This window comes from Mesoplodon bidens, assembly GCF_964165515.1.
Source record: "Mesoplodon bidens genome assembly, chromosome: 2".
Taxonomy (NCBI): Eukaryota; Metazoa; Chordata; class Mammalia; order Artiodactyla; family Ziphiidae; genus Mesoplodon; species Mesoplodon bidens.
Window position 1 is genome coordinate 179,351,967 of NC_138177.1, and position 25,575 is coordinate 179,377,541.

The window sequence follows — 25,575 nt, forward strand, 5'->3', positions numbered from 1 at the left end:
CAAGGGTTGAGGAATTTATTTACCCTCGCAGGATAACTATAAAGGTTTCCAACTGTCACATAGCATTAAAAATAACCCAACCCCCCACCCCAAACCGTAAGACGTGAAATCCTGATACACTTAAAACGCTTCCTTTGCTGCAGCTGTTCCTCAGATTCCTAATCGTGGACTCACTACAAGGACCAGAGCAACAGGATTCTCTTCATTTTGTTTAGAATAAAAAAAAATTTTAAGGGACATTTCAAAATAATAAAAAAAAAAAACTGAAATTCAAATTCTGAAAATATCTTGCCTTTTTTATTAATCATGTCATCTAACACCAATTAAAAAAACAAATATGTGAATATGATATAAAAATACGATCCCAGGATTAACACTTTGTTGCAGGCACAGTTATCTCACAGAATAAATGTTTGGAGGGCCAGGGAAAAGAGTTTATTTTTGTTTTTGCTTCTCTTAAAAAAAATCCACAGCAGTGCAAGTAGGATCAGGATGGGGCCGGCGTGGGGAAGAGTCTTAGCAGCAAAATGTCCAAGGTTCTCTAATCACAATCAAAACCAATGGATACTGGATTTAGGAAAAAAAAAAAAAAGATGAAGGGGATGCTGCCCAGACCCATTCGTCATCAATCACTAAAAGACTTCCGTAGCAAAAGCCCCAAATTGTGACATGTGAAGGACGTGCTCTATTACACAAGCAGTCATAAAACGTATCCCTCAAGCTTTTGACCACGTCTGTCACTTAAATATATGTACAGGAATTGGGCTCCTCTTCTTATTCATGTCCTTTCAGGTCTCCACTGTTTGGTCACTCTGGGTGGGCTCTTGGTATATTTTGCCACTTCTGGCCTCCAACATGTGAACAGCATTTGCACCACCGATGCTGCTCCTGCCTGCCTCGCCGGCCTTGGCTGTTTCTCACAGAGGGTGGGCAAGGGGGATGGTTTAATGATCATTGTTCTGTTTCTCTCTCATCCAGGCATGAATCTGTTCTTTCAGTTCTGGCACTGAGAAAAGAAAGGGAAGAATTAATACCCCAGATGGGAGGGCTCTTCCTGAGAGACGATGCTTGTAGTTCTGTATAAAAGGAAAGAAAAGGCCATTCATTCCCTCACTGAACTGAAGGCTGAAGAAGAAACAGGATATGAAAAGTAAGAACTGGAATTCTGTAGTGAAAAAGAGCAAAGGATGTTTTATGTCTTGTCCATTAAGTGTCAGAAACCATGCAGTGTCTGGATGTGTTAAATTTCCCCCTTTTGACTACTCTCTGATACACGATTTTGGCCTCACTGCTCAGTACAGGTGTAGGCACTGCTGTTCGAGCCATGCCCTCCTCTACCTGGTTCCAGCATGCTCTCTGTCAGCGTCTGTCGGTTGAAGGGGTCCGTGGGGGAGTTCAGCAAGTGCCGCAGGATGATGGAGCGGTCCATGATGGTGCCAGAGGGCAGCCGCACGGGGTCAGTCATCAGGGTGTCCATCAGAGGGTCTACAGAGACAAAGCAAAGCAAACTCTAACAACAGAGCCTAAAACTGAAAAAGAAAACAAAGTCCCTCCTATCAGTGAAAAACATAACCATAGAAACAGCAACCAAATGGCTCCTACCAGGCCCCCAAGTTTAGAAGGAAATCAGCATTAGATAAAGGCATATACTTCACCTTTTGTAGAGGGGAAGCACCCTTTTGTCAGCTACTGCTGGGAGGAAAATAGACAAAAAAGACAGCAGGACAGACAGGCTCTCCCGAGCTGTACGGCGAAGATGGCAGGCTAGAATCAACCTTTCCTCTTAGGACTTCTCAGAATTCTTTGAAAACATGAGTCCCCACTTGCAAAGACAAGGTTGACCTTAGAATCTTCAGGGTTGTTACCTGGTTTGAAATCAGGGTAAGGACTTTTTTCTCTTATAATTTATAATATGAACTAAAGGTAGATAAACAGAATTTCAATTTCTGACCAAGTGTCTCAAAAAGCAATGAGAGGGGCTTCCCTGGTGGTGCAGTGGTTAAGAATCCGCCTGCCAATGCAGGGGACACGGGTTCGAGCCCTGGTCTGGGAAGATTCCACACGCTGTGGAGCAACTAAGCCCTTGCGCCACAACTTCTGAGCCTGTGCTCTAGAGCCCGCGAGCCACAACTACTAAGCCCACGTGCCACAACTACTGAAGCCCACGTGCGTAGAGCCCGTGCTCCACAACAAGAGAAGCCACCGCAATGAGAAGCCCACGCACCACAACGAAGAGTAGCCCCCATTCGCCGTAACTGGAGAAAGCCCACGCATAGCAACGAAGACCCAAGGCAGCCAAAAATAAAATAAAAAATAATAAAAAATAAAAAGGCAATGAGAGCACAGAACGTCCTCTTCTAATGTTACATGTTTCAAGTTAACTCAAATCAAAGAATTCCACTTGAAAAAAGTGGGCCCACTAGCCTCTGAACTCGTCTGGGGCGTCACTGTAGTCGATTTCTGCACGCGCATTCTTGGCCACGATCTCCTCCACCTTTTCAGCCAGAAGTTTAAACTTCTCTATCGCTATTGTGGATTTGATCCCTGCCTTCCGCATCTTCGAAATAACTTCTTCAAACAATTCTTTGCTGTAGGATCTCTGAAAATGAGGAAAGACACTGTGAGACGTAAATATATTTTAAGTGGAAAAAAGCAAGCTGCAGAAAATACCCAAAGCATCATCTGTTTTCTAAAAAAGCCCTAAAATTATAATGTACATATATAAATACTTTGACATGGCTATAAATATATAAAGACTGGGCTAATACGCACCAAACCGTACAAGGCCTCTGGAAAGGGCTTCAGGACTGAGGCAAATGAGGGGAATTTTAAAAAAATTTAATTACTTTTATAGCAAACATCCATGTCTCTTAAAATTTAAATATTAAAAAGAAAAGGAGGGCTTCCCTGGTGGCGTAGTTGTTGAGAGTCCGCCTGCCGATGTAGGGGACACGGGTTCGTGCCCCGGTCTGGGAAGATCCCACATGCCGCAGAGCGGCTGGGCCCGTGAGCCATGGCCGCTGAGGCTGCGCGTCCAGAGCCTGTGCTCCGCAACGGGAGAGGCCACAACAGTGAGAGGCCCGTGTACCAAAAAAAAAAAAGATGTTAAAAAGAAAAGGAAATATTAAAAAGAGAAGGACTGGAAGTCTACTTCAGTCCTTGCCAGGCACTGAGCCCTAGCAGCCTATGAGAGGAGGTGGAAATTTCAGTTCTTTTCCCTAAAGGTAAACATGCTGAAAACAACCCAATACAGTTCATAATCAACAAGCGCGTTCTCCCATTCTCTGTCAATCTTTATTTAAGATCTCTCAGTTCAACGCTGTTAAATGTCAGGGGCTCTACTGATGGGAGCTGACAGGGTTTATGCCTGTGAGAGTGGGAGGGCTGGTCTACAGGGCAAGCGCCCACCACAGACCCAGGCAAACCTGGGCTTCAATCCTGGCTTTACCATCTACCTGCTGTGTGGTCTTAGGCAAAGCTCTAACTCTCCTGAGCCCCAGTTTCCTCAGGTGTAAAATGGGGGTAGTAACACCTACCCCACAGGTGCCTAATTTATATAAATCACTGCCATTTCAAAATAGCAAAGTATATCTATCGTATTTTGCATTTAGGGCAAAAACACTGGACGCTTGTCACTTTAGTGACAGTGATGCAAATGGAGGAGGGGAATGACTAAATCTGAAACTCTGAATGATAGGACCATAATCTGTGACCTGTGATTTCTAAACGAGGATTCACATGAACATCATGGGATGAACTCATCTCAATACTTGTGTTCCCTTAGAAGGCCAGATTGAAAGTCCTCAGTCTTTCTTCTGTTCTTTTTTAACTTCAGTTTCTAAATAAGTGCACATGCTCACTTTCTCTCTCCACACACAGCCATGCCCCTTATTTAATCCATGCAACTCAGGGGAAAAGAGAGGAGAGGACAAAAAGCCAGCAGGGCGCCTGGGCCTGGCAATAATCCTTTAAAATAATTTGAAAAGTTCAGAGGGCCTCGGCTATAGTTTTCTGAAACTAAATTACTACATTAGGTCAACAGATACTTTATTTGGTGTCTACTTATTATGAGCCAGGTAAGCTGCAGTCCCCGTCGCTTTGGGAAGAGTCACAGGGGATAAATGGCCAAAGGGTTATGGTGAGATGTTGGAAGGGCAAAAACACACATGGTGGGTGCTGCTATCCACACTACTGAGACAATTCACCTTGAACTTCTCTGCGTAAACAAGCAGTCGTTCTTAGCCCATTTACTATTCTCGAAAATATCACCCACTCTATTTCTCAAAAGATGACTGAGTTTTTAACCAACTGACTTCTGCCTGCTGTTAAGTCAACTTCTAAGATAGAGCAGTGGAGTGAGCATTATCAGAAATCAAAGGGTAGGGACTTCCCTGGCGGTGAAGTGGTTAAGAATCCGCCTGCCAATGCAAGGGACATGGGTTCGAGCCCTGGTCTGGGAAGATCCCACATGCTGCAGAGCAACTAAGCCCGTGAGCCATGGCCGCTGAGCCTGTGCTCTAGAGCCCGTGTGCCACAACTGCTGAAGCCCGCGTGCCTAGAGCCCATGCTCCGCAACAAGAGAAGCCACCGCAATGAGAAACCTGCACACCGCAACAAAGAGTAACCCCCACTCACCGCAACTAGAGAAAGCCTGTGAGTAGCAACCAAGGCCCAGCACAGCCAAAAAAAAAGAAAAAAGAAATCAAAGGGTACTTAGGATAAGGGGACATGGCACTCAGTTTCAAAGAGCAGTGGTGCCAATGAATCGACCAAATACAGATTACTGAGCTGCTGCTTCAAGTTCAGTGTGGATGGTGTCAGAGAGGAAGCAAAGATGTTGTGGGTTTTTTTGGCTGTGCTGGGTCTTGGGTGTTGTGTGCGGGCTTTCTCTAGTTGCGGCGAGTGGGGGCTATGCTTTGCTGTAGCTCACGGACTTATTGTGGTGGCTTCACTTGTTGTGGAGCACAGGCTCCAGGTGCGTGGGCTTCAGTAGTTGCAAAGCACGTGGGGCCCAGAGCGCACGGGCTTCAGTAGTTGTGGCGCGTGGGCTCATCAGTTGCAGCGTGAGAGCTCTAGAGCACATGGGCTCAGTAGTTGCGGCTCATGGGCTCTAGAATGCGGGCTCAGTAGTTGTGGCGCCTGGGCTTAGTTGCTCCGTGGCATGTGGGATCTTCCTGGACCAGGGCTCGAACCGTGTCCCCTGCATTGGCAGGCGGATTCTTAACCACTGTGCCATCAGGGAAGCCCAGGTTGATTCTTAACTACTGGGCCACCAGGGAAGTCCCAAGATGTTGTTCTTGACCTCAAGGATCTTACAGAATGGCTACAGAAATTAAACATAAAAATATCTGCAAATCATATATCTGACAAAGGTCTAGTATCCAGAATATATAAAGACCTCACACAGAATATATAAAGAACAAAACAGAAAGAATCCAATTTAAAAAATGGATAGGGGCTTCCCTGGTGGCACGGTGGTTAAGAATCCACCTGCCAACGCAGAGGACACAGGTTTGCACCCTAGTCCAGGAAGATTCCCCCATGCCGTGGAGCAACTAGTAAGCCCGTGTGCCACAACTACTGAAGCCCGCGAGCCTAGAGCCCATGCTCCGCAACAAGAGAAGCCACCGCAATGAGAAGCCCACGCACCGCAACAAAAAGTAGCCCCTGCTCGACACAACTAAAGAAAGCCCGCGTGCAGCAATGAAGACCTAATGCAGCCAAAAATAAATAAATAAAAAATAAAATAAAAAAATGGACGAAGGGGAGTTCTCTGGTGGTCCAGTGGTTAGGACTTGTGCTTTCACTACCGAGGGCCTGGGTTGAATCCCTGGTCAGGGAACTAAAATCCCACAAAGCTGCTTGGTGCGGCCAAAAAAAAGATGAAGGATTGAACAGACATTTCTTCAAAAAAGATATACAAATGGCCAGCAAGTACACGAAAAGATGTTCAACAGCATTTGTCATTAGGGAAACGCAAATCAAAACCACAGTGAAATACCACTTTACTCCCACTAGGGTGGCTATTTAAAAATAAAAAAACAAAACAGAAAATAGCAAGTGTTGGCGAGGATGTGGAGAAATTAGAACCCTCGTACACTGCTGGTGGGAATGTTAAACATAGAATTACCATATGACTCAGAAATTCTACTCCTAAGTATATCCCAAAGAATTGAAAATAGGTATTCAAACACTTTTACATGAACATTCACAAGGATACTATTTATAACAGCCAAAAGGCGGAAACAATTCAAATGTCCATCAATGGATGAATGAATAAACAAACCACGGTATAGCCATATAATGAAACTTTAAGCCGTAAAAAGGAATCAGGTACTGATACATGCTATAACATGGATGAACCTCGAAAGCATGCTACGTGAATGAAGCCAGACACAAAAGGTTATACACTGTATGATTCCATTTACATGAAATATTCAGAATAGGCTAATAGATAAATGTAAAAATAGGTAAAATAAAGACAGAAAGCAGTTTAGTGGTTGCCAGGAGCTGAGGTGAGGAGGAAGGGACAGTGACTGCTTAATGGGTACGGGATTTCCTTGTGGGGGTGACAAGAGGTGACGGTTGTACAATACTGTGAATGTACTAAATGGTTGTACAATACTGTGAATTACACACTTCAACATGGTTAATTTTATGTTATGTGAATTTCACCTCAAAAAAAAAAAGGAAGGCTGCAGGACTTCCCTGGTGGCGCAGTGGTTAAGAATCCACCTGCCAATGCAGGGGACACGGGTTCGAGCCCTGGTCTGGGAGGATCCCACGTGCTGCGGAGCAACTAAGCCCGTGTGCCACAACTACTCAGCCTGTGCTCTAGAGCCCGCGAACCACAGCTACTGAGCCCACGTGCCACAACTACTGAAGCCCACATGCCTAGAGCCCATGCTCCACAACAAGAGAAGCCACCGCAATGAGAAGCCCACGCACGGCAAGGAAGAGTAGCCCCCGCTCACCGCAACTAGAGAAAGCCCGCATGCAGCAATGCAGACCCAACGCAGCCAAATAAATAAATAAATAAATAAATTTATATATAGAAATAAAAAGGAACGCTGCATAGGAGAAGTGAGATTTCACATGGGCTCTTTTTTTTTTAAATTTTTATGGTTGCGTCAGGTCTTAGTTGCAGCATGAGGGGTCTTCGTTGAGGAATGCGGGATCTTTCACTGAGGCATGCGGGATCTTTCACTGCAGTGCTTGGGCTTCTCTCTAGTTGTGGTGCGTGGGTTCCAGAGCGCAAGGACTCTGCAGTTTGTGGCACGCAGGCTCTCTCGTTGAGGCGCGCGAGTTCAGTAGCTGTGGCGCGCAAGCTTAGCTGCCCCGTGGCATGTGGGATCTTGGATCCCCAACCAGGGATTGAACCTGCAGTCCCTGCATTGGAAGGTGGATTCTTTACCGCAGGACCACCAGGGAAATCCCAAGACTTTTTTTTTCTTTTTTTTTTGATGTGGACCATTTTTTAAAAGTCTTTATTGAATTTGTTACAATATTGCTTCTGTTTTATGTTTTGGTTTTTTGGCCGGGAGCCATGTGGGATCTTAGCTCCCTGACCAGGGATCGAACCCACATCCCCTGCACTGGAAGGCGAAGTCTTAATCACTGGACCACCAGGAAGTCCCCATTACATGGGCTCTTGACTACCATTGTTGTTTAATGGAACGTGGTGTTAACAAACAGTGCTCCGTGAACAACAGATCTGCCGTTCAACCGCCTGGAAACCACAGGCAGACTTGGCCCTCAGTGCAGCTCACTGTGTCAGGCTGAGACCTCTCTCTGTCCTGGGCTCTCTGGGCTCCAGGGACAACTGTCCTGTCACACGCCCTCTCTGACGAGGGGCTCTCTCCTCAGGCCTGTGAGTGTAAGGCTCAGGGCTCCTCATGCTGGGGCATCTGTCACCTCTCCCGGGCACCTGTCTTCCGCCCGCTCTCAGTGCACAGGAGAGAAGGCTCTCAGTTTCTTCCCTTGCTCGGCTGCTGTTTCTTTTCTCCTCTGTCTTCCCAGGAAAACAAGACATACCAGCCGGAACCAGAGCGAACCAAGAGCAGTGCTCCCAAGGGAGAAGACGAAAGTCTACCACCTCCCTGGAGTTTTCTAGTCTTCCATCCTTCCACCCCCAGCACCCCCCCGCCAGCCCCTCTTCCGAAACAATCCAGTGGGCAGGCCCCTCATCAGCTTACAGCCCATATAAATGGAAAGTGTCCAACAATCAAGACAAACGCCACACTGTACGAGGCAGCAAAAAACCCACTTAAAAAGTGTTTTTCTCTCCATTGTGCCACTGGCACTTGTGTGCCTGCTTCACGTGTCTGGAAGAACAGGGCTATTGAGACATCCGAGAAGACCCATGTGCCACCGTGCAGAAACCGCTGCCTGTGATTCAAGCCATGTGCCACCACAGGCCACCACCTGTGCCACCACCACAATCCACAGGCATTACCAGGCAGTGTGGGTGTTTTGTTGGTCCCCAAGGAGAGGCAGCTGGAAGCACTGGGAAACACTCCTTTGTCACCCACTTGGTTTTCACCGTCTCACTGGGTGTGCTGTGCTCATGCACACTGCAAACTTTCTGTTACGTGTTATAACCGCTTGCGACGTGGCAGCCACAGCAAGACCTACCAGGGGAAGAGGGAGCAGGCTAAAGGACCCTTCTGAGTCCCTGACAGTGAAAGCGGAGGAGTCCCCGGGGACTCCTCACACCCGACCTCTGGCTGCGCCGGAGAGGTGCAGCTCCAGCCGGCCTGCTGCCCAAGCAGACAACCTGACCTTGCCTGGGGAGCGTTTCCATTTCTTGTCTCTCTTAAGGCTACCGCGTATCTTCCATTTCTCAACACGTGCAGCATCATACAGTCATAGGCTAGAGAATCATTTTAGCATCTACCCAAAGTAACTGCGAACACCTAACCTGCTCATTTACTACGACTTTTTACGGAAAAACTGCTTTCGACATATGTGGTTTTTTCCATTGCAGGTGCTTTGTCAAGACCACACCTCTTGCTTTATCCAGAAGTACCTATGTATGAGAATTATGTCTCAATAAAGCTGTTACTGAAAAAAAAAAAGTACCTACGATTCCCCTATTTTGACCTTTGGATGAGATATAAGTAAAGAACCTTCTGGAATGCCTAGTGATGGTTACCCTGAGATGTGAGTTAATACTTGGATAAATAATGTGAACAAAGATGCAGAGACTGAAACAGACATGGCACTTTGGGGGCATTTTAAGTGGAGAGCAGAGAAGCTGAGAACATGGGCTCAGGGCCAGACTGCCCGGTGGGAATCCTGCCTCCGCCTCACATCAGCTGTGCGGCTCTGTAACCTCTGTGTGCCTCCTTGTAAAGCAAGGAATCCAACTAAACCTAAATCGGAGGATTTTGTGAGGATTACAAGTGAAAACATGGAACGTGGCTAAAGCTTGATGTGTGGTTGATACACATCAGTTGTTATAACGCTGGAGAGGCTGCAGGATAGAGGGACGTGGAGGCACGGGAAGCCCTCTGTGAGGTACGGAAACAGGAAAACGCGAGGCCGGGCAGGGGCCGCTTGGACTAAGTCGGTAGCTGTGGAAATGAAAACCACAAAATGGATACGATCAGAGGGACACAAGGAATAAAGGAGGGAAGAATGTAAAGATAACATACACGGGGCTTCCCTGGTGGCGCAGTGGTTGAGAGTCCGCCTGCCGATGCAGGGGACACGGGTTCGTGCCCCGGTCCGGGAAGATCCCACATGCTGCGGAGCGGCTGGGCCCGTGAGCCATGGCCGCTGAGCCTGCGCGTCGGGAGCCTGTGCTCCACAACGGGAGACGCCACAGCAGTGAGAGGCCCGCGTACCGCAAAAAAAAAAAAAAGATAACATACACGGTTTGAAACCTGGAACCACAGAAATAACGGCAGCACTGAAGCTGTTATTAAATCTCCTTCTTGGGAAGAAGATTTGGATTCCCTGCGAAAACCAGGCTCTTTCTGGGAATGTAACCGATTTGTCGAGTGAGGCCCTTAGCAAGATGGGTACAAACTCAACTGGAGACGGACCTGAGAGCCAAATCCGCGCTTCACGCCCAAAGGAAAACAACTGAGTCACATCCATTTACACCAGACAAGCTCCCCTCGCCACTGTGGCCATTATTTCTATTTACATACTAAAAACTTCTCAAACCACATTTTGAAAAGTGTCACCTTCCTTGATTTCAAGTGGGGAAAATCCAAGAACAGATGGATATGTGATCGCGCAGGGTCTGCCGGGAAATCCACAGGGAAGCAAACTCAAGTCACCCCCTTCAGGAGCCTGAACTCCAGACTCCCTCTGAAACTGTTCCCTTGGGCACTGACCTGGTCGTCAGCAATGGCTTTAGCGAACCGGGCACAGTCCAGCTGCAAGTAAATATCCGTCAGCTGGTCCAACAACTTCTTTGGTTCAAAGCCATATTTCTCAGGGTTTTCAACTTTCAGGTCACGGCACTTAGGACCACAGAGTTGCTGAAGATTAAAGTTCAGCATCGCAGCCAATCGGGGTCCGAGTTCCTAGGAAATCACGGGATAATAGGACAATTCATGCTGTTGAGACAAGCAAGAAGGACCCAAAACTCCCATTTCAGTGGAGGAACAGGAATTGGCAGGCTCAGTCTTCAAAGAATCCCTTATATGCGCTATATCATACGAAGAAGGACATTCTATTCAAACTTTTCTTTACTCTCCATTTCTAATCCAGTAATTCTAATACTTCATAGAATGTTGCATGCTGATGGAATATTTATAAATACCAAAAAGGCAACATTTTCATTAAATTCATGCTTTAATTATAAAAACAAGGATCACTTTGAATTTGTTGAGAAATGGGTAAAAGAGGGAAACTATTCATAATTCCATCATCATCACACGTGTCACGAAAGTTTCTCTTTCAGCCATCATTTTATGCATTATTTTTCTATAAATTTCAAGTCCCTGACAGTTCAGGCAATATGCACCATTCTTATTTATTTATCAGATGCAAAGAGTGAAGAAATATAAAAGAGGTAGAAGATAAAATTTATGTCTTGAATAGTTTGAAATCTAGCCAGTGAGACAAAACAAACTTAAATGAAACAACTAACAACTAATTATGAAATAATATGCTATAACCCCACAAGATGACACAGTACCTACTACAGGTGGGCATACATTGCTTTAAGCAAACCTGAAATAGGAAAACCTGGCTTATAGAGTATTAAACACCGGCCACAAAAAATGAGCTGTGAAAGCTTCTCTTTAAGTAACAAGGTTTTCATTAAATTTCATGACTGGATTTATACAAATTCAACTTAAGTTTGGCTTCTAAAGGACCTGCTTTTGCACAAAGTAAAAAGTACTCCTGTATTTAATTGTTAAGAAACTGTGAGGTTAAGGAGGGATAAGAATAGGATATAATTGGTAATTTTTTTTTCCCTGAAGTGGGAGAGTTTTGTGCTAACCAGCAAAGAAGGTGAAAACAGTGCAGCAAAGGAAAAGGAGAGATCAAAGCAGGCACAGGCAAAGACCGGGGGGCAGCAGACTATGACCCAGGTGTACGGAGAGCTCAGATCAAAGAGTAGGTCTTGAAAAACATTAATTTTAATTGACATGAAAATAACAGACTTAGCTTTCAATAATTTCCTTTAAAAAAAAGAAGAATTTGGGGCCTCCCTGGTGGCGCAGTGGTTGAGAGTCCGCCTGCCGATGCAGGGGATACGGGTTCGTGCCCCGGTCTGGGAGGATCCCATATGCCGCGGAGCGGCTGGGCCCGTGAGCCATGGCCGCTGGGCCTGCGCATCCGGAGCCTGTGCTCCGCAACGGGAGAGGCCACAACAGTGAGAGGCCCGCGTACCACAAAAAAAAAAAAAAAAAAAAAAAAAAGAAGAATTTAGAACTAAAAATAGGCTTTATGATAATTTAGTTTCAAGTAATTTTTATAGTTTCTGATCTTCTGAACAATCAAAGAGCACGGCCATCGGAGTAGTTGAACACAAAATAAAACATGACTTAGAGCACGGATTGGCAAACTGCTAGCTGCGAGACATATCTGGCCTGATGCCTCACTTCACGGAGTTTTACTGGAACACAGCAACAGCAAAGCTAGCAGCTGCAATAGAGGCCATGTGGCCTACAATGCCTAAACTATTTACTGTCTGGCCTTTATAGAAAAAGTTTAAAGAAGTCCATTTGCAAACCTTTAAGGGAAGCAAGTGTCTGAAGTACCTTATCTCAATGAGTCGAACGTTCTTACGCTTTCAGTGATGCACTGTTTTGCTTCATGTTCTGCTGCTCTTGCACTGAAATCTATTTATGAAGAGACATGAAATGTAAAGGGGACAGAGGAGGGGGCTCACCTCTTGAGTTGCACGTAGGACAGGGCGTAGTGATAATGACGGAGGTGAGAGTAAACAGGGAAACTGGAGGAAACGTGTAGTAAAACTACATCCCACTGTAAACTTGTCTCCATATGGGCAAGTACCAAATCTCAGGCCCCTTTCTTGCCTTCCTCACTATCCTGGCCCTGGCCCCACCATAAGACTTCTAAACTCTGTGTGTGTTTGTGTGCACGTGTGTGTGTGTGTGTGAGTGTGTGTGTTGCGGGGGGTTGTTGAAGAGAAGCAGAGATCTTCATTTATGCCCCTCAGTTTCGATTTCAGAAACAGGATCCCGGTCTCATCAATCAAGTCAAGGCCAAACAATCTGGCTACCTTTGACCCATCATAAACCCTAATTATGGCTCTTGTTAACCTTTGGCTTCCTGAGTGTAACAAACCTACACCGAAGAGAACCAAAGATCTTATATACTATCAATTATTTCTACTTAATACAGTCGCATTTCCAATTGATGTCACCTTATACTTTTCCTATAAATAAAATACTGGAGTCGATGATGATAAAAATACGTCACAGCTTCAACATTAATAATCCAATGTGCTGTCTCAGCAGAAACTGATATAAGTTATCTTGGAAGTGACCTTTTGCAGACTTCAGACTATTGATAGAATGTTGTGTGTATCAATTAGCATAACTGGGAACAACATCAGTAACAGAATTTCACCGATTGGTGACTGTGGTGCTGAAACACCCAGGATTTCAACAACTACCCTATTTAGTTATAAGCGATAGACTCTGAATGTGGAATCCAACAGACAAAAACAAATACCCCCAAGGTTCTACTCACAGGTCTGAGGAATGGCTTTTGGACCTGCTTGGTGAGGATATGGAACATGTCCACGGTTTCTGTCGCCAGGGCAAGATAGGAGCGTGAAACGCGCTCATCCTGAGCGAGCTGGGACTGACGGGCCTGTTGCTGATCCTGGGGAACAGTGAACAGATGCCAGACACGTCTCAGTACAGTCAGCAGCTCAGCAAACACCAAGTGTGAAGCAAAAATACAGTCAGCTCATAAATGGGAAAGTGCATAATACAGCCAACATACTTAGGGAATGATACAACAACCTGTACAGCAAACCTTCTAGATTACTGAGGTTTATTCCTTTCGCCATCAGATGTCTTTCGGGCTTTGAATAAGGGGACCCTGGCACGTGACTTAACTTACATGAGACTCAGTTTCCTCAATGATAAAAGAGCTCACCATCAACTGATATGCAGGACGCAATAAGTGATTCTTACATCCTGCCTGATACACGTGCTAATAAAGGATATTCACCGTCCTTAATAACAACGCCTGCGTAGTCATCGTTATTTTGAAAACCACAGGTGTGCTGGGCTATCACACTGAGGCCTATAGGTTTCGCCACAACACCAAGGACCTGTAGATTGCTCAGCTTTTGAATTTTGTCTCTCCACACCTGTTAGGCTGTCAACCTCTACAACTGTCAGCATGCTTGCCTCCGGTGCCATCCTCCTCCTTCTACTCTGCCCTAGGCTGGGAAACAAGACAATAAGGTATATTTGACTCATGGGTAAAATAAGGTGGAATCTACTGAAGGCTCTGTGATAGACCAAATACAGAAACATCAGTACGGGCTTAAATTCCTACATCTGCTCAGAGGCCTGTTTACTTTACCTTGGGGGAGGGGAAACAGCTAGAACAGCTAATGTAGCCACATGAGTGCCCCCTGCGTAAGTGCCCTGTGGAGATCCTGCACCAGTGCTGGGTGACCTGCCCACCGCCCTTCGGTCAGGAATGAAAGGCTGAAGCAGCGAGGATGGAGGAAGAGCAAGGTGAGAACCACCTCAGTGTGTGTCTGGGTGTCACGTTCATTCATCAATCAGTGTGATCCAGCCCCTTCCATAGGCCAGGCCTCCTTTAGGTCCTGGAGATGAAGCACAGAACGTGACCAAGAAGGCTCCCTACCTCATGGAATTTAGACATCAGTTAGGGAGATAAGCAATAAACAGACACCCACCCAAACAGATACAGGTAAGTCTGATAACAGATGAAGAAAAATAAAGCAGGGCTGGGGTGGGGGTGGGGGAGGAAAAGTGTGCTGGGGCTGGGGTGCTAGTCTGGAAAGGGTGGTCAGGGAAGGCCTCTCTGAGGAGGTAACACTTAAGCAGGTATCTGAAGGAAGTGAGTCAGCAAGAATCAGGGGAAAAGCACTCCGGGCTCAGGGAGTGCAAAGTGCACAGCAAGTGCAAAGGCCCTGCTGTTTGGTGGAAGATCAAGGAGGCGAGTGGGGGCAGGGTAGCATGAGCGCAGGGGAAGGGCGGGGCCTGAGACTGCAGTGCCCGCCAGGCCCCGAGTGTGAGAATTGGGGAAGCCAGGAAGGGCTCTGAGCAGAGCAGGGATGAGAGGCTGACTGAGATTTTAACACCATCCTGCTGGAATGCACATGAGCAAGGGGGGAGGCTGAAACCAAATGGGGGGCTACTCCAGTAATGCAGGTTAAGAGACGGTAGTGAGCTGGAGGTGGGGGAAGAGGTCAGATAACAAACATACTTTACGACAGAGCCTAGGGGCCTTTGCTGGGAGAGAGAGGAATCAAGGAAGACTCTAGAAGGTGCTGAGCCAGAGCAATGAGCAGAATGCGGTCGGCGCTTCCTGAGACAGGGCGGTCTGGAGAGGAGATCTGGGGGACGACATCGAGGGTTCAGTTTTGGACAAGTCAGGTTTGAGATCCTATTAGACCACTGGGCAGGGGGAGGTCAACAGCTGGTTATGTAAGCCTGCATCAGGAGTGAGCCGAGCTGGGGAGGCACATTTTGGAGTCGTTAGAATACAGACAGCTAAAGCCTTGGAACAGATGAGATCAGCTAGCAGTGATTTTCAACTGGGGGCATCAGGCCACGTGTGGGAATGTTTCCGGTTGCATGGTGACCCAGGGTTGGAGGGAAACATCACTGGCATTAAATGGGCACGAGCTAGAGAGGCTAAAGGTCCTGCAGTGTCCGGGACCGTGTCTCATAGCAAAGAATGACTCTTATAGCAAAACTCCAACCAGCGTCCTCACCGAGAAACACACGACCTAGGGAGCAAGTATGGAGAGAGAAGAGAAGCCTGAGAGCTGAGCACCTGGGAGGACCAGGCGGGGAGGCAGGAGGCAGGAGGCAGGAGGCAGGAGGCAGGAGGCAGGATGTGACTCCAAAGTCAAGCAGACCTGATTCTGAAGGAACATTTTTTTAGGGATTATTTATGCCCTTTTCCATCCGTTGACCAGAAAAATCAATAGTATCTGCTCAGTCGCCTCATAAACAAATGCTATTATCATAAGCACTGACTCTGGACGAGGTAATGTGCCACAGACCCGTATCCCAACATCGACAATGTAAGCTGGTCCAACATCAGCATCATGAGTGACATAAAGAGGGTGTTACAGGAGTGGGAGAAAGGCGAGACTCTGCAGCTCCACTGATGGGGAAGGTCAGCCGTGAGGGAGTATTCGGACAAGACCTCCCTCAAAGAATGGGTAAGATTTTAATACGTAAGAGTAGAATGTACAGCGTTTTAGACAGAAGTGTTTCAAGGCAAACAAAGCAATAGGAGCTACGCATCCTGAACACTTTCTCTGGGCTGGTCATGAACTACGTCCTCACTGTCTGTCTCTCCTCACAACTTTCCCACAAGGCAAGAACTATCTCTGATTTACGGGCTAGGAAACAGTGAGGAAGAACTTTTAATGTGCGGCAGGGACAGTTCTCAAACCCAGGTCCCCTGGACCCCGAAGCCGGGGCTCTTGCAACTAGAGCTCATCTGTTTCCCCGGCACGTTCTGCAGAGGCCGGGGGACTGGACCAGATTCGAGCTGACGGACTGTGACAAGGGGTGAGCAGGGGAGGATGTCTTAGAGCCACCCTGGGGAGCCTCAGGCCTGGGGGTGACGCCGCCCGGTGGGAAACGGAGAGCGGCAGGAGGAGGGTTTTGGAGGCAAAGGAGCGTTTAGAAATGCATATGTGTTTAGAAATGCATAAGAGGCTGGTGGGTAGGATGAACGTCATCTAGAGGGTGCCAGTACAGTGCCGAGGGAAAAGATGACGACCACTGTGCTACCTCCTGAATACAACTAGAGGGGCTCAAGGAGCGTGGTGGCGTGGACACCGGAGAAATCCAGCATCCACGGACTCTGCACAAAGCCCCCCCAGAAGGTTTAAGTTTGTGGTTGAGGCACGTTGGCTACAGTAAGACGTAAAATTCTCATCAAAGCTGCAGGAATACTTGGAATGAAAACCTCCCCTAAGCGTGCCTCGACATTCTACGTTTAAGAGAGTTTTGACTCCACAGCTTAGAACAGCCTCAGTACTATCTTCATCTCGAGAATGCCGCTGCGAGAAAAGAAAAAGTGGTCCTCCCTACTTTCTGGAAAGCAGTTCTGATTTTGAACCTAACAAAACAAGGAGCAGAACTAACCAATATATGAAGTCACCAATAGCTGCGAAGGGCCTAATAAGTCTAAATGGTGGCAATCGATGTCAGGAGAGGGCAGTGTGCTATCACCGGCACAGCAGGAATTTCTCATGGAACCTGGCGAAACAGACCTCTTTTCTGTTTATAACTGAACATAAAAACCAAGATGTACTGAGAGGAAAAACACCCCATCAGAGCCCTCCTGAGTTAGTCACACGGATGTCCAAAGAAGATCATACGAACAAACGCAATTCTTGACTAGCAGACAGAGTTCTAGAGATTTATTTCCTAGTTACTTTCCTAAATCTTAACATATTCAAACAATAAAAGCTCTTCTCCAAAACAGTCCTTGAAAGTTAAAAAGGCAGAGAGAGTTTTCAGGACAAAGACTTCTCACCTCATTTCCTAGCTTTAGGTCAAGTGTTTAAGGGTTCTCCTACCCCAAACCTGGGCTCTAACTTCACAGAAGCCCACAGGTGGGATGGTAACAAGTACCGACAAGTCTGTCGGACCTAAGCCTTCAGACCCAGATGCAGCCCCCAAAGCAGGGCGCTGCCCGGGGCCAAGGCTGCTTCCCTGCAATGCCGTCCCATCACCCGGACCGTGTCCTCACCCGGGGCAGCTGGTCCCACTGTTCTTTGTTCTTCATCTCTTCTTGCACTTCGTGGATCCGCTTCAGAGACTCCAGGCTTTCATCGAGCAAAAATGTTGTGTCGTTGATCAGCATGTTTATATAGCGGACAAACTGCTTCCCGGAACTAAAAAGGCAATTACACGGTACATGGTCACACATTTCCCTGGAGCGGAGGTGCAGCTCCGGTGCCGCAGCCCTACATCTCCTGAGACCTTGTTATTCTTCCATATTAATTGATAAGCTCATTCCACCGATGTGCTACAGCCACCCTGCACGGTTCCCGAGAGCCAAGTCCTAGCATTCTAGAGTTCTGTGAGCAAATTCCCTTGGTAGCTCAAATTTGGCAACAGTGGCGTTATTTACACCCCGGGCGACCAGCAAATGCTGATATCCCCCCCTCCACCCCAGAGAGTGGATTTACCAGCACTCCCCAGCTCATTCCCTCAACAATTTTAAGTAGAGAAAACACTCTTCCAGACTAGAAAAGAAAATATGCTTAAACTCCCCAACATATAAGGAAAGCACAAATACCCACATATAAGAGATAAGAGAACTTCCGATACAGTTCTTCTTTATTATAAAGAAAGACAGGTTGAAGAAAAATTGGAAGCTGTAATACTGATAAAGTAGGATATTAACATACCTTATGGAAACAGAAGTTTCCAATCTCTGGAACTGTCCTGCATATCCTATTATAATGGAGGAACTTGCTGGTGAGCTGAGAGGGCCTGGCCCACCTGTTAAGACTCTGTATCTGCCAGATTAGTAGAGAAAAGAGGAGCTACACTTCAGGATCTACTGCTGGGTGACCAGAGGGCAATGAGCCCATGCCGGGGGTGCGGGGAAGAGAAGTTCCTGTGAGCAAGGGCAGAGGCCTGGATTTCAGGAACATGGGAAGTTCAGGATGAACACTCATACTTAGCACCAGGCAGATCAAGCTGTGGGCCTGCCTGGTCTCCTAAGCTCATGCCAAGCTTTTTTTGTTGGAATGTAATTCTGATGACAAGAGCAGTTCACCGAGATAACTAACTTAAAGAGATTACTCTGCAGAAAGGTGTCTAGCAAATGGCTACTCCACTGGTCATACTTATACTGTTGACTAGTAACTCGGTAAACAAGTGACAGCTAGGCTTGATCAAAGACTGAACATGGGTCGCAAAAGATCCAAGGAGATGGGATAAAATTTCTTCTGAAGAATAATTCAAGAATTCAATATTTTCACCTACCTTTCTATTTGAAGCACCTTTCTTTTTACAGTAACTTAGATGGAATTACTAATGTCCAGGTTTAAGTAGTCACCGAAATTTCAGGTTGGTAATGAAAAGCCCTTAATCAAGGTCTAGGGCCTCACTACAAAGAACGTCACTTCAAGTGACAGCCTTACCCTATCTGCTTCTGAATCTCAAGTTCTCCTTACATTTCTAACTCTAAACCTTGATATCATATTCAGGAGCACCATAAGATCTCATTTTAGGCATTTTGCAAATTCATTTAATACTGTAATCAGGAAACACCAAAAAACACAACACATCATTTCAGAAGAGTTACAGATTCTTTCTCTATGTATACCATGCCCACAGTATCTTGAAAACTCTAAAGTTCAGCAATGTCTGTCGAGCACAGAGATTTAGATAACCCTGCTCACATTTAGCAGAACCATCTGGAAAACTTAAGGGAGGCTGAGACCAAGCAAACAGTCAACAAGAACCCAGCCGTGAAAGTTTTTAGGTGGCCACTCTACCTGTGATTTGCAAGAGAGCAAGCTGTGACATTAGGGGCCCAATACTCACTTGAACTCCTCCATAAAGGTGCCATGGTGAGCTATATTTTGCCAAAGGCTTTTAAAAATGGTGCTAATATGATAGCGAATGGTGAACTTGTCATAGAACTCGCTGGTGGCTCCGGTATGCTCAACATCTAAAGAAGAAAGACAAGGGACTGAAGCACATGTACTTTCTTCCCTTTCTAAAAGCAGTTATTGCTGCTACAATGTCATTGAATGAATAATACAAATCTGCAAAATCAGAGATGTGATAAAATTTTGTCTATATCTCACATGGAGGGCAGAAGAGAAATTACGAGGTGGTTTTGAGGACAAAAGTTTCACAACGAAGGTCTGGCAACGACACAATAACAAAAGGAACCGGGCTGGGAAAACAGCTTGGCAACACCCATGACCAGAATCTGAATTCTCATAACTCCCCCAATTTTCTTACTAATTTATAGAAATTCCATAGAACTTTAAATGGGTATCCCTGAGCAGGAAAAAAATTGGGTTAAGTTTTATTAAGGGCCACATACCTACTAAATGTGACTATTATTTTAACTACTTTTGTGTAATTGATGTTTTAAAAGTAGAGAAAAGCATAGTAAATCTCTGTACTCATCATTCATTTACCAATTACCATCATCCATGTATCTTTTTACATGGAACAAAGATCAAACTTAGTTATCCAAAAGACAAACAGCTTAAGCATGAGAAGTGCCTGAATTCATGACAAATCTTAAAAAGAGGGAAAACTGTCAGGTAAAGACAGTACGACTCAAGGAAAAGATAAAAGGCACCCTATAAATGCTGGTGGGGATGAACAGACAGTTTGACAAAATGTATCACAAGCCACCAGTATGCCCATCTTTCTGACCCACCAATTCTATTCAAGAAAACACATGTTCAAAGACTGATCTCCAAGGATACTCATTACAGTACTATTTATATGAAAAAAATATAAATAATCCAAGTGCCCAACAGAGAACACAAAAAGGTATTTGTGATATATTAAGTGAAAACCACAGGCTACCAAACAAAATATACAGTTTGGGTCCAATCATATTAAAAAATACAAACACACACACACACATGATATACAAATTGACTGGAAAGATACAGAGCAAAATGTTAACAGATTCTCTCTTGAGTGCAGAGATTATCAATGATTTTTATTTTCTTTTTGCTATTTTCTACATTTGCCAATGAACAGTGTCTTGGGATTAAAAAGGAAAACAGTTATTTAAAGATAAAAGGAATAAGCTAAGACCTATGGTACAAAGATCTAAAAGCACTTACGTATATTCATTAGGTCAACCTTTCTTTAAGCTGAACTAAGTGTCATTTTATTAACTGTACAAAAGTGTGAACTAAAGCGTGGAGGGCTGATTTAGCAGAGTTCACAGGAGAACACCGGGGGCTGACAAAGAGCCTCGTCGATGCTCTAAATGGCTCATAACACCTGTACTGTATCCTGAACATAGCAGAGGCTGAGTAATGACCGTTAACTCACTACCCATCAATGTACATCTCTCCCAACAATAAAAAAAAATTCATTCCTAATGTTCCCTCAGAACTGCATCAGCCCAAGTTCTAATCCTCAAGTCCTAGTTCTAAGAGGCCTGCAACGAACTATCCCTGGTAGCCGCTCCCCCGTCATGAGTCTTCTTGCTTGATTCACTAGGCTGCCTAGGCCTCAGGACCTTTACACTTGCTGCCCTCACTGCCTGCACACTGTGGCTGAGATCTGCTTATGGTTCCCTCTTGGGTCTCATTTTCAACATTACTCCAAAGTCATCTCCTCAGAGACCTCCCCTGACTATGCTTCTTAAAGCAGCACCAGGCCTTCCTCTCACACTCACTCTCTGGAATTACCTCATTTATGGGTTCAGTGTCTGTCTCCCAGCGAGGGTGCCTGACTGGTGATGGCGGGGATTTGGGGTCCTCACCGCTAGGCCCTGGCAGCAACACCAGAGCTGACCCGCAGTAGGAGCTCCATATGTATTTGTTGAATTAGTGATCGAGTCTACTTGGGCTAACGCTGGCTTTGCTGATTCAGATCAGCGTGGGGAAGAGAACAGTCTCGGTTATCAGTGTTCTTCCTGGTTCTGAGAAGCCAAGTTTTGAGAGCTGGTCCTTAAGGCACTGACTGCTGTGGTACAAATAAAATACTCTTATTTCTGAAACTCAGTTTTATTTTTGGAACAAACATTTGATCTTAAGTATTGTCTAAGCTAGAATACCCTCTCTGGGGTGCAAAAGAGGAGCCTGTTCCAGAGATCAATCTCTAATTCATGCCTGAGAGTCAGCCGTGCCCAGGAGCCAGGACCTCGGTCAGCAGGACTTAACATGGATTTGACGGACACGTGGGGAGTGCCCACCACGCCCGTGGCAGGGCTCCCTTGGCGCAGGGCCCGCGGTAACTGGAGGAGCACCTGTGCCAATGCCCAGCTGCTGAGGCCGCTGCCACTCCCTGGCTGTTTACCTTCAGCAAGCTTCTTGACCTTTCTAAGCTGCAGTTTCCTCATTCGTAAAATGGAGATATTTATAGCATCCATCTTGAGGACTGCTGTGTGGATTAAGTGAAAGGATTAGTAAATGTTCAATAAGCAGTGGCTATTATTAGCATGGGTATCATCTAATACCCATGGACCACCACAGAGGCGGTCCAGGGCCAGAGGGCACACTGCTTGGTGGCAAGGGGGAAAGGAGAAACAACACCCGCCCACCAGCTCCTGGAACCTTACCGGTGGGGGGCCCCCCAGGCCCAGCACTGTTCTCACGGGCAAGAGGCCCAGCCCTGTTCTTTATCCCAAAGCCACAGTGACAGGCCCAGGGCACTATCTGAGTACAAAATGCACTTAACTAAATTTTTTTTTTTTAATACTAACAATGCATGTTTACTGTAGAATAATTAAGATGTTCAGATAATTTAAAAACAAAAACAAAAACACCAAACTACCCACATTTCTACCATTCATAAATAACCAATTCACTGTTAATATTTTGGCATATATTCTCCCATACTTTTTTCTGTAATATATATATGTGTACCAAATCGTGGTCATACTTGACATATTGTTCCATTACATGGCATTTTCTTTACTTTTTATTACTTAACCACGTACTGTAATTAACACACTACTTTTCATGGTTCACATAGACCCACCGTATGGATAAACTATAATTTACTTAAGTGACCCACAATTGGCAGGAATTTAGGTTGTTTTTAATACTCTCACTGTACCGCATTATAAATACTAACACAGTGAATGCTGTTATAAACATTTACAGACATTTATATTTATTCCCACAGAATCGATTACTATGAATGAAGTTTACATGTAAGAGGGTGTACTCATTATTTAGCTGCTGTCTCTCAGCCCCAAATCCACCCTTTTTTTTTTTTTTAAAGACATTTATTTATGTATTTCTTTGGTCGCGCCGGGTCTTAGTTGCGGCACTGGGCTCCTTAGTTGCGGCATGTAACTCTTAGGTGCGGTGTGCACGTGGGATCTAGTTCCCTGACCAGGGATCGAACCCGGGCCCTTGCATTGGGAGGACAGAGCCTTAACCACTGGGCCACCAGGGAGGTCCCCCCAAATCCACCCTTTATACTTGGCTTTGTGATACTGACACTGGGACTCTTAAGTTTCCCTTTGTCAGCTGGCCCCCCGTTAGGCTCGCCAACAAGGGGCGCTGCAAGGGAGCTGGAAAACTGAAGAAGGGACTTGGACCTCTGCTGGCTTGCTGCTCCCATCATGGACTCTCCAGCCCAGCAGCAGCAGCTGGCCTGTTTCCAGCTTTGTTCCACACTCACAGGACCAGGAATCCCACATGCCCTCAGAGACACCAGCCACCAGCTGGCCAGCATGCTTCCTCAGGCCTGGGTCTCAGTTCTGCCTAAGCACTGATGTGAGGCACTAGAACCCCATAACCCCAGCCTTTTCCCTCGGTTCCCCCAGCCCTAGGGACAGATGATGGCTGCTCCCTGCACTGACAATCTGTCCTACCCCAGGGTTCCTTATTTGCCTTTTCTGTCTTCCACTACCTATTTCACCAGTTCCTTATGTTAAATTCTCTCTCTTAAACTAACTGGCAGGTTATCCTAACTGGGCCTTGACTGATATGGAAGATAGAAGGCTTTGGTGTGGACTGCCAATTTGCCTTCCAGAAAGGCTTTACCAACTTACATTCTCAGAGAGTTGCATAGCACTAATTCTACACACGAGCTACGGAGGAGATGACACAGGCTTTTTGCAGGTTTGTTTATTTCCCTACAACCATATTAGCACTAGGTATTCCCATCTTAAAAATAAATTTAATAGGTGAAAAGAGGTACCTCATCATTATTTTAAGAAATGCAGAATTACCTTCAATTCAGGTAAGCCTGACAGGTGCAAGGGACCATACAAGGTCCCGTCCTGTACGCAGGTGATGCACCACTTGTACCTGAATGGCCCGTGGTCCTCTCCTACCAGGGCTGAGAGGTAAGAGGAGGACAGGAGAGCCAAGCGAGGGCCTTTTACCCAGGAGTGTTCTCTGCTGTTGCCAAGGTGAGCATGTTAACAAAACTTCAGGAGGCCTGCATACTTGTTTAGGTTTAAGAGGATACAGGCAGGCTTGGGGAAGGAGAGAAACTCCCAGTAGGTGACATAAGATAATAGTGACAAAGGGGAAAGGAGGTAGACAGGTTCTTGAGCCTCAGAAGCACACCGAGAGAGATGTCAGCACCAGCCCAAAATAAGCAGGAGCAGGTCTTGGTCTACAGGGAAGGGGTGGTTGTCACCGAACACAGAGGAATCCTCAAACCGCTGCTGCCGCCGTGAACAATAATGGACTGTGCTCCGGGAGGCTGGTGTTTCTTCTAAGAGCATGGCGAGTACATTCTGCTAAATGGGTACCCAGAATGTCCTAGGTTCAATAGAAGATAAAAAGACAGACAGGGGCTTCCCTGATGGCGCAGTGGTTAAGAATCCACCTGCCAATGCAGGGGACACAGGTTCGAGCCCTGGTCCGGGAAGATCCCACATGTCGTGGAACAACTAAGCCCACGTGCCACAACTATTGAGCCTGCACGATCCACAACTACTGAGCCCACAAACCACAACTACTGAGCCTGCATGCCACAACTACTGAAGTCCGTGCGCCTAGAACCCGTGCTCCGCAACAAGAGAAGCCACCGCAATGAGAACCCCGCGCACCGCAACGAAGAGTAGCCCCCGCTCGCCGCAGCTAGAGAAAGCCTGCGCGCAGCAACAAACACCCAACACAGCCAAAAATAAATAAATAAATAAATAAATAAATAAAAAGAAGACAGACAACACACTTCCTTTCCTGAGAAATATACAAACTGGAGGGAAAATGTTCTATTTGTACAATCCCGTGCCTTTGGTAGAGAACAGGTAAATGCGTCCCCTAAGTAACAGGCTTTATGAAAACACATTTGCAGTTCAAAAGCCAAATTAAAAATGAAAATTTGGAATACAATTCAACCAGAAGAGGAAGACCTCCTTGCAGAGTGTCTGATACATTCTCAGTCTTGTTCACCAGTGTCACCTAGCACCTAGAACAGTGCCTGGCAAATAGTAGGCATTGGACGAATGTACAGAATCAGTCAATGAGTGAAGCCTCTCAGAGATCCTGATTCCGTTGGTTTGAGTGGGATCTCCAAGAATAAGCATTTTTAACAAGCTCCTGGTTTTACCCAGTTTTGAAACTCTGGGTTACAGGACACTGTTGCAAAACTAATGTTGTAAGTTAAAAGCTACAATGACCCAGGTAGTTTCAGATAAAAACACCAACTTGATCTCAGTGTTACCCATCTGACTTTCAATGGATCTCACTGAATCATCAGGGACTCGTATATAGAGTGGTCAGTGTAATATTTCCACAACTCAGGGGAAAAATAACCAACAGTTTATGCTCTGCTGGCAGTGTATTAGTGGGTCATACTTATAAGCCGATGTCAGAATATTAGGTAACAGGTTTAGAACAACTTCAACCACTGGCTTTAGACGACCTTGCCCACCTGTATACATCAGGAACCTACCTGTATAAAACTTCATCAGGGAAGGGACCAACAGCTTGGTGGAGAGAGGATGGTTCTCAATCATTTCAAAAAACTTCTGGGTCCGTGGCTGAACAGCAGGGTTAGTCATAAACATGACTTCTACAAGTTTGGCCACCAGATATGGATTTCGGATGTAGTTCTGGTTACACAACATCACAACAAGGAACATCACAATATCCTGAGTACAGGGCTCATAAAGCACCTGAGGAGAGTATCTGAAGAAAGGTGAGAGGAACAGGTAGTAAAGCTCTGAGAAAACACGGGTGGATGCTGGTGTCATTAGGCAAGGAAG

At 45.9% G+C, this 25,575-nt stretch overlaps 1 protein-coding gene across 2 annotated transcripts in view; it reads right to left on the bottom strand.

The window, feature by feature from the left end:
* Positions 1-275: 275 nt before the first annotated feature.
* The window catches only part of UBE4B (ubiquitination factor E4B), a 117,377-nt gene continuing 92,077 nt past the window's right edge, over positions 276-25,575 (bottom strand). For both annotated transcript variants that reach the window (XM_081226414.1, XM_081226413.1), the window contains 8 exons: positions 25,263-25,498; positions 19,236-19,362; positions 17,425-17,569; positions 13,186-13,320; positions 10,347-10,538; positions 2,425-2,599; positions 1,339-1,485; positions 276-1,006 (listed from right to left, as the gene is read on the bottom strand). In XM_081226414.1, the coding sequence (XP_081082540.1) occupies positions 945-1,006; positions 1,339-1,485; positions 2,425-2,599; positions 10,347-10,538; positions 13,186-13,320; positions 17,425-17,569; positions 19,236-19,362; positions 25,263-25,498 (1,219 nt within the window). In that variant the 3' untranslated portion in view covers positions 276-944. The remainder of the gene's footprint in view (positions 1,007-1,338; positions 1,486-2,424; positions 2,600-10,346; positions 10,539-13,185; positions 13,321-17,424; positions 17,570-19,235; positions 19,363-25,262; positions 25,499-25,575) is intronic.